General features: G+C 33.0%; 1 protein-coding gene across 2 annotated transcripts in view; it reads left to right on the top strand.

The window, feature by feature from the left end:
* The window catches only part of Mdga2 (MAM domain containing glycosylphosphatidylinositol anchor 2), a 666956-nt gene extending 660161 nt beyond the window's left edge, over nucleotides 1–6795 (top strand). For both annotated transcript variants that reach the window (XM_090345038.1, XM_090345037.1), the window contains one exon: nucleotides 2310–6795. In XM_090345038.1, coding sequence (XP_090201164.1) covers nucleotides 2310–2398 — 89 coding nt within the window. In that variant the 3' untranslated portion in view covers nucleotides 2399–6795. The remainder of the gene's footprint in view (nucleotides 1–2309) is intronic.
* The last annotated feature ends 6420 nt before the right edge of the window (nucleotides 6796–13215 follow it).

The following is a 13215-nucleotide window of genomic DNA, read 5'->3' as shown; positions in this document are numbered from 1 at the left end:
CAGGCTGGGACAGAAAAATCTGTCAGAGGCCCTGAATTCAACCCTAGTTACAGCACAAAAATCAAGTGAATTATTAAACATTAAGTAATGGAATGCTCTATATTGTTTCCTGATATAATGTATCTCCTATCTATACTACAAACTGGTTTAATAATTTGGTTTCCAGTTTTTATATTGGCTTAAATATCATAGATTTTTGAGATCATTAAACATGTTTATTAATACTCCCCACAGTGACATTTTTCAATAAAAGTATTGAAAAGCATAAATAACTCAAAGAGCCATCCTAATTATGTATGAAATTGCTCTAAAATCCTCATCTTCATATTACACATTTGAAACATCAATGTGAACCCGTTCTTATCAAAATTTTCTCCAATAAGGATTTTCTTAAGGCCCGTCTGATAACATCAATTTTGTGGTTATTTTATAAAGATGGAGCAATCAAGCTAAATGTACATTAATAGCTCATCAATAATTCAGCATATACAGAAACAAGAAAATCCATGTTGCATGAGCCTAGAGCAAATCAGAGTCTTTGTTAACTTAGTATATTTATCATGAAATTATTTCAGTCTAAATGTTGAAAGTCAAATTTCTTCTACTGCCCAGTGATTGCGTTACTATGAGCTGAATTGACTCCATTCTTTAGCATTGAAAAAAAACAAAAACTAAGATTGTGTGTAACAATGAGCCATTTTTGTTCATACTTTCTTGACATTGCATTTAGCATTTAAAATATACAGTAAATCTTCCTAAGTCTAGCTAATTTTACTTTAGAAAAGCAGCAAGTTGTCTAACACACATAAAAAATAGCATTCTCTTTAGAGATAACTGTGGTTTCTTCTGAATTTCACATCACTGAGTGGAAATTATGTTCACTGGATACAGTTATCCCTTTGCACACAGATTAGACACTTTCAAGTGTAATCACTGAAGAATTATTACAAATTAAGTTCAGTAAATTGAATTACACTTTCTAAAAGAGGAAAACAAAAAGGAGAAAACCAAAACAGTAAAAGTGGCTACAGTAAAATGTCTATGAAAGCCCTCTGGTACTCCATTATTACACAGCAAAATGTTCTCATAATCATTTTTGTAAGCTAATAAATCAAGAGAAACATATCTGCTTTAAATAAAATAAACATACATACGGTGACAGTTTTGTTTCCATAATATAAAACTGGGAATAGATTCCAATCTGAACAAAAAGAAAAATTCAGTTTGCGATGGGAGAACATTGTGTTATATTTGTCTCTAGTTCTCATTGTTTTGATGATTATAATTCAATCGATGAATATTAAAGTAATATGAATTTTGAAGGGAAGTAAAACTTGAATGTTGAAAGCTCCTCTTAATTATGTTTGACCAGGCAGTGGATGATGGCATATTCTTCCATTAAAAACTGAGATTTTATGTTTCACCTAGGCTTTCCAGTTGAGAAGATTTTTTTTTTTCTGTGCTGGTGCTGGATCTTGAATTAAGAGCATTGCATTCTACCTTAGCACTTTTCATACTCTACCAGTACACCTGTATCGCCACTGACATCTTTTTGCTCCTTAATCAATGATAAGATTCTTCCCTATCTTCAGATCTCAGCCTCCAGAAAAACTAGGATTATAGGTATAGCTGATAGTGTTTTGTACAGAGATCTTATGTCTTCCCAACTATGTTTGTGTTATTAATCTTAGGTAAGATAATTTAAGCATCCTAATAGAATCAATCAGGACTAAAAGCTTTACTGAAGCACTAGGAAACTCAAGGCTGCTTACTGTAAATGACTCTAGCTACATTGAACTTCATGTCACTTCTGAATGCTCAAGAGAAAACTTTTTCAAGTAATGTATAAGTAACATTAAATGACCTAAATATTGGTTATACCTCATTATAGCAGTGAATTTCTTTAAATGTAACCATCCATTTTCAATTTGTAACAAGCATTGATTTTTCTCTCTGTCTTTAAGCTTATATATGGCTGGCATTCTGGAATAAAATAAAAACAAAAAAAATAAAAGCTTAACTTTTTAGTATTTCAGAGAACATTCCCATATATGCCTTTAATAGAACTACCAAAACTATGATACTGAGCTCAACTATAGGTCCATGTAAATGGGGTCTAAATAAGTATGTTTATGATATCCATTGAAAATCTGCGAAGATTTTTCCTTTTGTCAAATGGTTAACTACGTATTTTCTATAGATTAAGTTTCTCACTCATTGAACTCATATCATTTGTAGCTACTTGGAATGCTTACTGTCCTTTGCTTGTTTCTTTATAACTCTGTGGCATTCATTTTCTTTTTCTCTAGATTCTGTTGATGGTGCTGTTGGGATTTTAGTTCATTTATGGCTTTTCCCTGTGATCGTTCTCATCTCTATCCTAAGTCCTCGAAGGTGACCTTATTCTGGCAGAGGCTAAACAAGGATTCACCAGGCACTGGCATGAAGAAAGAGTCTTTGAAAACGGACTTTGAATAAACAAACTACCAAAGATTCCTCCACTGACTACTGACTCTAAAATAATAAAAACATAAACAAATTTTTTAAGCACTGGGGATTGACAAAAAAAAAGACATCATGGAAGTATAACTTATTCCAAACTTCATATAAAAGATAATCTTGACCTGAGTAGAGAAGAGACATTCAGGTGCTTTGTGGATAAAAAGAATATGACATCATCTGGTTGAACTCTTGGGGAAAAAAAAGAATTAAAAAAAATTAAAAAGGAAAAAAAGGCAAAAAAGAGCTAAAGAAATCCTCGTCAAAGCACAAAGTCATGGCTGGTTTTGTTTCAAATGAATAGTTTGCTTGCTACCATGGAAACCTAATGGCCTGCCAACAAAAACCTCACTGTAAACAGGGTACGTGAAGAGCTGGCATTTATTTTCCTTTCAAGAAGGTTTTGCATAGTGAATTAAATAAATGTAAGGCCCTTTTACCTTTGGCTATTACCCTTCCTCAAAAATAACCCCAACTCATTATTTAAAGCATTTATGTTCCTTCCCACCCCATCCTACTTTATTTTTGTTATCATTACTATTATTAATGATTAGCATTATTATAATTTTTCTTATTTTGCTCCCATGGCTAAACTAGATAACTGTGTGCTCTTTTTGCATGCACTACTATCCAGGACGGTAAACCTGGGCTTACATATTACACAGGCTTTTCGGAGTTTGCTTGTGGCCACTTGAACACCCAAACTACTGTCATCTGTTCCAATGAAGAAACCAAACCACCATCTTTTATAAATTGCCATGGAAACCAAGTGCCTTCAATGAAACAAGCCTGAATAATTCTCAACTCAGAAGCTTGCACTGCTAACCGTGGTTTGTGTACAAAAAAAAAAAATCACTCTTTTGTAAACAAACTACAGAGCCTACACGTGCAAACCACAGGCAAGACAACAAAGCCGCTTCTGAAGATGAGAGGACAGAAGCTACTTCGTAAGCCCTTGCAGACAAGAGATGTGTTGTTTCGCCTCCTAGACAGCCATGGCCTTTCGGCTTATTGTCCATTAGAAAGTAACTTCCATTGAAACCAGACACGGAAGCGACTCTTCTTTCTTCCAGGTTATTAAATGGTCAACCAGAGCAAATGATTGTTAAGATGATGTTAAGGTGGTAAAACACAAAAGTGATTTTTTTTTTTACTCTAACCTCCATTTGAAATGAAATTGGCCCTAGCTTGAGAGGGAACAAGAAAATGTTTGTGATTCTCACTGCATACAAACTCTTCAGCGGAACTGGGCCTGAATAATCTGGCTTTATTCTAAACAGTGAGGGTAATATGCCTCTGCCCTTTAGTCAGACTGTGCAAATTGTGAAATATTATTTTATTATTTTATCAAGATTAAAGAAAACACTTTTACAAAAAAACAAAAATCTGTAAAAATGATTTTGAGCTACCTGAGGAAAAATCATACCTTTAACCAGCCAGTTTTCCAATGCATTGTAAAATTTCACTTAATCCTGTTGGTTATGAAAATTTGAAAAATATTTTCCTTAAATTATCTCAGCTTTTAACTTCATTTAAAAAAGACTTTTGTCTAAAGATTATTATTATTACTGATTACTATATGTTCTATCAATACCCCAGGATTTAAAAAATGATTATGCAATTAATTGGGATATACATATTAAATTATAACATTTGCAAATATTAATATTAAAAGCACAACAAAATGTAGTGGAAAAAATGACAAAGCTTGATTTTTTTAAAAAGAAATCTGTAGAAATGTTTGTGCAAATTCAATAATTCAATTTAAAATATGATTTTACAGCTATGTTCAATAAAGCCTCTTTCCAGGTAAGGTATGAAGAGCAGTATGTGTGTTTGTTGAGCAATGTTCACTGATCCCTAAAATGAGATTAAACAATTTATTGGTTATGTTCACCATGGAACAAATTTTCACTGCTTCATACACTTTAATGTCTATAGGAACAAATTTTAATAGAAACTCTCTGATGCACTCTCCTATATTTGTAATACATGTAAAGTATACCTTTTTAGGTAAATATGAAACAAATAAAAACTTGAAATTTAATGTATATTTTCATAGTTCAAAAGGGGACTCATCAGAATGCCTAGGTAGAGATAGGATTGAACTAAACCCTGTCTATTAAAGTAATCAAAATAATTAAATGAGTATCTTGTGGAATTGAATTAGTCATGTAACAATTTTTTTTCAAAGTTCAAAGTCAATTATTTATGTTATCAAACCAAAGAGAGTAGCGTAAATGATATTGGTACTTTGCTTAGCATTTGCAAAAATTTACCTTCACCCAGATTTCAGTTTCACACCAGCTAATCATGGCTTTGCAATCTTATATCCCCAGTGGTACCCTTAGCCATAATATCCAAAAAGCTTAAACTATGAAAGAATTCCCTCGTTTTCTTGTTTCAGTTATCTTTCAGGTGATTTGAATGAAGCTTTTGCCCCTTTCCCCCCAAAAAAATAATCTAGGGAAAAATTTAAATTCAAAATATTTGAATATACATTTTGTCCTTTTTAGGAAAAAAATTAAATTTCTTTTTTTTCCTAAGTAATCGTGCACAAAGAAGGCACTATAAGTGAAAGATTCAGTTGTACTAATTAGCATTTATGAAAACACTACACTCTTTTCTAAACTGTCTCACAGTAAGAATATGTACACTTCAGTAATTCATGAGAACTGGCTGGTATTTCAAAGTTAATTTTCATTAAATTTTTAAGAAAATGCAGATGAATGTGAAGAAGAAAAGCAGCAATCTGAGGGGAAAAACATTCAGATTGACTTAGATGGTAATAAAATATATATCTCAAGTGCATTCTGGGTCATTTATATACATGAACTTATTGAAATCAATATTTTGTTTTGCTTTATTTTTGCCAGTCCTGGGCTTGAACTCAGGGCCTGAGCACAGTCCTTGGGCTTTCTTAAGGCTAGAGCTCCACCACTTGAGTAGCCCACTTCCAGTCTTTTCTATGGTATGTGTTACAGAGGAATCAAACCAGGATCTTGGTGCATGCTACGCAAGCACTCTACCACTGGGCCAAACTCCGGACCTGTTTTTGTGTTTTTTGTTTTTTGGGTTTTTTTGTTTTAGTTTAGTTTAGTTTTGTTTTTTTTTTTACTTCAGACCAAATGTTCAATTGCTTTAATTGAAAGTAGTGGGTAAAAAAACAGAAAATCTTAAGTGATTCATATAAATGAAACGTAAGTTGTGCTGAGTTGCCCCTTTTTTAACATTAGTAATCATAATAAAATCCTTAAAATATCTCTTGTAACAAATACTTTTCCTAATTTTTGTGTATTTACTACAACTCAAACTCAACATATTCCTCCTTTTTCATTTTAATGATGCATTTAAACCACCATAAATACCAACCAATATTTATTATTGTTCCTTTATAGAAAGGCATGCTGCAGTGTAGTTTTTGTTTTTTTAGGAGGGATAATATACCATGTAATCTCCTACTGCCAGAAATTTATCCCAGCTAAGTGGTTTCCCATGTTCCATCATTTGAATGATGTTTATTTTTCTACCTTTTACATTTCTACAATCAGGCCTACTTTAATCATAATTGGCATCATTTCCAGGTAGCAATCTACAAAGTGTACCCCAGAAATCTGTGGCATCTTAAGACGTTTGAAATTCACTTAATTCACTAAAGTTGCCCCAAAATGTGCCAACTAATGCCTAACATTATTGCCTTTCAGCTAACCTAAACTGATGCCAAAAGTATCCAATCATAATTTTAGGCTTTATATCAAGGACTGTGCAGTATTCTTTAAATAATCTCCTTAATTTTTTTATTTTTTGAGAAAATCTGAGTCTGTTCTTACACTTATCTCAGTCCATTCCTACAGACATAACTCCTTTGTCTCTCTTTTTCTTTGTGGGTTTTGTTGTGGTGGTTGTTGTTGTTGTAGCTTTATTCTTTTTCCCCTCTGACAACTAACTTTATAGTTTCATCACAAATTACAATCTGCTATCTATTCCTGGTTAAAATGGTTCCTTAATCCATGTCACTCGCAATACTGTTAAAGTCAGTTATCATGACATCTTCTTAAAGAGAACTGAAAGATGAATGGTACACAACCACATCTGCAATTGACATAGAACCAATGGTATTTCACTTCTCATGTATCACAGAATTGACTCTGGCATGGCAATTAATTCTAATTATAATAATTAGTAATAGAGCCCAGATAGTTCTATCATGTACTAAATAGTAAAAACTAATAATCCCATTCTTTATTTTATATTTTAAAATGATCAAATACAAATTACAACTGTACTAACTTTTCACCAAACATGCATTTTTATTTTTAAAAGTTTATAATAAAATTATCTGTCAATAAATGTGTGATTTGAAGAACAATTAATTCTTTTACTTCTGTACTTAAAATAAGGAAGCTGGCTATGGTATTTTTTCATGATCAAATTTTGTATGTTTTAAGTAGTAATTTTAAAGATGGTCACAAATGGATCTGAATTCGGTAGAAAGATTTTAAAAGTTTGTTTGAATAGACTATCACAAAACTTTTTTTAAATGTGCCTTTCAAAGATCTGGGCCACTCAACAGCTATTTAAACTGGAAAAATTTTAACCCCTTTCCACACATTTGCTTCCTGGTTTATGTCTACTAATTTCATCTATGTCTCAGCAAAGCAGAAGGAATAGTCTTTTTACAAATGGATGGTTGATGTCAATGAGGAATTATTGCATTTTCTGTGAAAACAATAAAATTATAGGGTTCAATCCCAAGCTCTTTCATTTCATTTCCTAAAGTGTTCCCTTTGTGAGCTAACCAGTTTAATTCGTTTTCTAAGAGCTTTTCTTTTCTTTTTTTTTAAAGCAGTATTTGGCTTTTACTACTTTGAAGTTGGAGAAACGCAAACATGAAGTAATCAGAAAACTTTTCAAGGATAATATAAAAGGTCTTTGCTAAATATGCATATTATATATGAATAAACTTCTATGTTGCTATAGAAAAAGAAACTTCTATGTTGAATAGAAAAAGAAAGACTTGAAGCCTTGAAACTATAATGTGAAATCTCTCAACTCAGGATCTATTCCTCATATGATTATATCAGTTTAGGAACAGCAATGAGAATAAGAGAGATAAAAATAGTCCATATGTTTATATATTAATTCCTTTAGTAAGAAATTTTAATTTAACATCAAAAAGTTATGAGTAACGATTTCATTACCCTGAGCCCATGTTGAGTATATTGAGGTAAAGGAACCAAAATTCAAAATTTGGAATCAGACAGTGGTTAAAAACTCTGGATAAAAACTGCAATAGCTTTCTCAAGGGAATATTTGCAACTGAATAAATTTAATTTCATTGTACTAATTTTCCACAAGTTGAGCTGCAATATATTCTTATATTTCAATGAATTGATGAGAAATTCTATGAAACAGGGATTAGCTTGATAGTTTCAGGGTTTTTTTTTCTGTATATTATCCTGGATTTCCAGGCTATCATTTTTCTCACGAGTCTTGCCCGTATAGTTAAACATATGACTTAAAGCAAATATCCATTGTGCTAAGTTTATATGGAACATTAGTTACATTTGAGATCACAAAGTTCAGACTTAATTTGCTTTTGATATTTTCTGTCTACTATATAGTTTCAGATAGCTGTATGTTATTTTCCCTTGAATTTTTTTCAATAAACGAAATCATGTTAAATATTCTATTAGTGTTTGGGGGGAATTTCTGCTGTCAATAAGCAATTAAGTTAGAAACAAAAAGGTATTTAGGATGGCAATTACATTTGCAATTTAAAACAAAAATGCCATCATTTCTGCCACTCTTAAGAAGCTTTTATAGACTCAACACTGCAGTGAGCACAATTAGCCCATTAAGTTATGTGTTGATTTGTACATCCTTTGTGAGGGATCATTTATAAGATTGTGTTAAACAAGTAGGCATTAAAATCTTCCTGAATGGCTGTGATTTAAGAATTATGACTCAAGTTAATAACTCTGTGCTTCTCTATGGGATGGGAAATAACAGAAGTTTTGATGGTGCCGATGTTATTCTGGAGGATAAATTTAATCACATATTTCATAGGGACAATGCAGGTTAACTGTAACTCTACTGGGGAAAACAAATACTACTATTGGATCATGAACTATATAGCTCAAAATTTAAATGGGACAGTTAAAAAAATATTGCCCTGGTCTCTGTCTCCCTACTGCATACTTAACTTTGTGTTTTCTTTATCTTTGGTATTAAATCCCTAAATATATCCATCAAGTTTCGGAATTACAGGAATAAGTCACATTAAAAGCTACTAGCTGTGTTTGGAAATCAGTTCTCTATGGGTAATAAACTATGTTTTTTTCTTCATAAGTCATTGGAGTGTAACAGTGAAAGCAAGAATCTTACCAATAGTTTTGTTTCCTTTAGCACTTACAAGCTTAGTAATGCCCATATCTGTTTCCCAAATGAAAAGATAAGCTTCTCCATGGTAAAGCTGTGTCTCTCATATCTGCAGTATGTAAGAGGAGGTAAGTGGTTATATGATGAGTACAGGATGAATTTCTATTGAATTAACGAATGAGCTATAGAACTTACTCAAAGAGCCTACAAAATATGCAGACCTTCTGTCTTTCACTCAGAAGGTCAAGGAAATTTCCTGGACAGAAGATCTATCTGTGCAATGAGAAAAAAATTGACTACAACTGAAGGAATGCATGAAATGTTTTCAATACAATTTTCTCGTATTTTGTAGTTTAACAGAAAATAATAATATTTCATAATAGAAGACTGAATGGTGCTATTGTATTTTCAAGACAAATTCACATAAATAAAATGACACTAATTTTGTATGTTTATGCAGGTATCAGTATAATACATAATAATGATGAATAGGATCACATGCTAACAATATAGTAATTATGAAATATTAAGCTTATTTTATGCTATTTATGTCATATGAGCATCAACTGAATTCAAACAGCTCTGTTTGCTGTAATATATGTGTTTTCATGTTCAACTTGTCTCTGAACTTGAAATATAGAATGTTTATATGCAAATATTTTCAGTTATGTAACAATTTGAATTGTAAATGAAAATTATAACAATAAGACTTTTAGGTCTGGCTTATATTTTATGTAGCCAAAAAAAGAAAAAATATAGTGAGAGAAAAAACTAATTTTCAATATTGAAAACTGTGCTGCAGAAATGACTTAATTTTTGTTATTTTAATTTCTTTTGGGTTGATTTGTTTTAGTTTCTAAAATTCCACAATTCAACAGGCCAATGACGTCAAAAGAAAGTGATGCATTCACACAGTATCTTTTTTGTTGTTTTTTTTGAAAAATGCTAAAAAATCAGAGAGGTTACAACTAAACAAGTGAGGGAAAGAATACATTCCTTTTGGGACAATGTCACCCCTTCCCTACTCTCTCCCAGGCTTTCCCTCCCATCCTACCAACAGGTTACATAGTTCATTTTCCACAGAGTGTCTGTCCAGTGACTACCATTGCTGTATTTGTGAACTCTGTCCCTCCATTTCTGTGCCTCTCCTTAGATGCCCACCATATAGACAAATAGACATATGGATGAACAAACAAGAAAGAAATAAAACAAAAACATCCAAAGAAAATCTTTTGGTTTCATTTCCTAGATTTCATTTCAATAAATACTATTTTGTAGAATCAGAGGCACACAGGCATTGTGCCTTTCTGTCCCCTGCCTGAGAGTATCCCCCTGGGCTCACACTGTGCATGAATGCATAGACACCAATATAAGTTATGGTAATTTATTATAATTAATCATTAAGCAAATGTAAAAGTAAGTAGTGCTTACTTTACAATGAAATATGAATCTTCCCTTTTCAATTGGTTTAGGTTTGTATATCATGTAGAAGATTGAACTGGACTTTTGCCTTTATCTAAATGACCATTGCAGTCAATAGTATTGAGGGTACTTGAGGTCAGCCATCGTGAATCAGCACTCTCCACTAGAGACTTCAGTGATCTTTCCCTCCTTACTGTCCCCATCACTGCTCATTCAGACTTCTTTCAAATCACAAACTTTCCCTAAGACAAACACATTATTCCTTTTTGTGGAGTATTATTTATTAGCTCACACTTTTTTTTTTCTGACAGGAAAATAGACCAAGACTGGACTTGTTGGTAGGAAGTAAAGTACAAAAAAGAGAAGCATACTCAGACGGGAGTTTGGCCTAGTGGTAGAGTGCTTGCCTATCATGCACTAAGACCCGGGTTCGATTCCTCGGTACCACATACATAGAAAAAAAAGCTGGAAAGGGTGCTGAGCCTCAAGTGGTAGAGCTCTAGCCTTGAGAAAGTCCAAGGATAGGGCACAGGCCCTGAGCTCAAGCCCAGGACTGGCAAAAAAAAAAAAAAAAAAAGAGAAGTATACTTTAGGAGAGTCATGTGATCTCATAGACATTTCACATTTTGTCCAAAGACAGGTGTGCAGATTACATACTCATGACAGACATATTTGACAGAGTGAAAGGGATGTGAGTTGGCCAGGTGTAGCCGGTGTACACCGGCTCCAACAACAGAGTAGTAGAGCCTGAAAAAGAGAAACCAGCAGTGGATCTTCATGAGGGAAACACTGAACAGATACAGAAAATGAGTTTCACAGTAAAATAAACCTTTCCATAGTGTTCATGTCACTAGAAAAACAGAAGGAAAAAAAATTTTATGAGGAAATGTATTTGGTAGAGACACATGAACTAGCCGGCCCAAGCCAGAAATTCGTGATAGCACCCAAGACCTTGAATTCAAGCCCCAGGACTAAAGCACACATGCTCACATGTGCACATGTATGTGAACGCACACACACACACATGTGCGTGCACACACACACGCGCATGTGCATGCACACAGACAAAAATACAGCATTTGCATGAAACAAATGAAAAATGATTACAATAAATATATTTGCCAATACTTTACAATACAATCTTTTTACTTTTTCTTTTCAGTGAATACAGATATAGCTTAGCTTCTCTAATTAACGTAGGTAGTTTTTTCTGAATATAGTTTATTCTGAATGTAGTTTGTGTATGAACTCCGTGTGTGTAGTTTATTCTGAAACCAATATTAACATGTAATTAAGGAAGCAAGTTACTGTCTAAAATTGTTTCTATTCTCAATCTTAATCTACCACTGTCTCAGAATTGCTATCAGTTTCATTTGTGTTATTATAACCTGGTTTTCTCTCCTGTAAAATAGGACAACAGCTATAATACTGGTATTCATAGGACTAGTGGGAGGATCAAATTAGATGATTCTATAATGCACTTAAATCAGTTCCTAATAGAGAGCAAGCATCAAGAAATATTTTTTGGTTAATATGTATACTATTTTTAAGAAAAGGAAAATAATGCTGAAAATCATGCCTATTCACGGTACAAGTGCCATGTTTGAAAATGGACATTTTCAAATTATTCCTACAGTCTCTTAATTATTCAGCCCTATGCTTACATGCATATTCAAGCACACATGCTGTTTATATAATAACCTAGCATTTCAATATGCATTTCAAAACATCATCTTATCTACTCTCACCCAGTGAGCATCTATACATTAACAAATCTAAAGCTTTATTTCATATGTTACTAAAAATAAGCAGTTCTTCTATTGTGATTGCAAGACACCATTTTATAGGCAATCCTACTTCAAAGAAGTCAAATTTTGGGTAAAAAGTTAATAAATTATGTCATCATTTATAATTATATGAGTTATGCTATTTGAGCCTCAAAGAAAAATCTGAATACAAATCATAATTCTAATATTAGTCACAATTTCCCAGTTCAGTTGTTGAAAATTCAGATTCCATGGTCTTAGGACCAGAGGTTTTGATTCAAAAGAGGGGAAGGGAACTAAATTTTAATCAAATGGCTTAAATAATTCAGATACATGGGACCACAAGTCACATAATTTAATGTGGTAGAATCTGATTGTATGCAAATGACTGTTCTTCTGACTAGATTAAAATCTCTGTGACTTAGTGTCAACCAGACACAGTGAATGAAGACCATTGGGCATTTGAACCTAAACTACAAGTGTTGTATAATATACATTATCCTTACATAATATATAATATACATTATCTCTAAAAGAGGTAGGTAGAAGTGGCATGCTATTTAGTCAGCATTTAGAGTATTACTGGTATACAAGTGTCTATGTAATGCTCACATGACAAATGTAACAAATGTAACCCATCTCCTAATTTCCAGTTGATTAAATATGCCCAAATTTACCACGTTAAGCTGGGCCTGGTGGCTCACGCCTGTAATCCTAGCTACTCAGGAGGCTGAGATCTGAGGATCAAGGTTCAAAGCTAGCCAGGCACAAAAGAACTTAAGACTCTTATCTCCAATTAACCTCTAGAAAATGGTAAGTGGAGCTTAGCTCAAACTTAAGGGAGTAGCCTTGAGCTGAAGAATTCAGTGCCCAGGCTGAGTTCAAGCCCTATGACCCACAAAAAAAACCATTATTCACTATTCACACTTCTCCCATTAATATTTACATATGTATTTATATTCTAGACAGAAATACTGAGCATTTTTAGATAAACCAGTTTTGGATTTAGATTCATATGCATTTTTAGGAGGTGTGATAGAGATCGCATATATACTTTCTCACAATGGCATCATGCCAAACCTCAGCACTGTGTCCCAGGTAAACTCCTGACCCTGGCTTTCCACTCATTTTCTACACTTGTGCTTGC

This window comes from Megascapheus bottae, chromosome 14 (assembly GCF_031878675.1).
Source record: "Megascapheus bottae isolate mThoBot1 chromosome 14, mThoBot2.hap1, whole genome shotgun sequence".
NCBI classification, from domain to species: Eukaryota; Metazoa; Chordata; class Mammalia; order Rodentia; family Geomyidae; genus Megascapheus; species Megascapheus bottae.
Note: the sequence above shows the minus strand (reverse complement) of the source record. Positions and strands in the feature narration are given on the sequence as shown.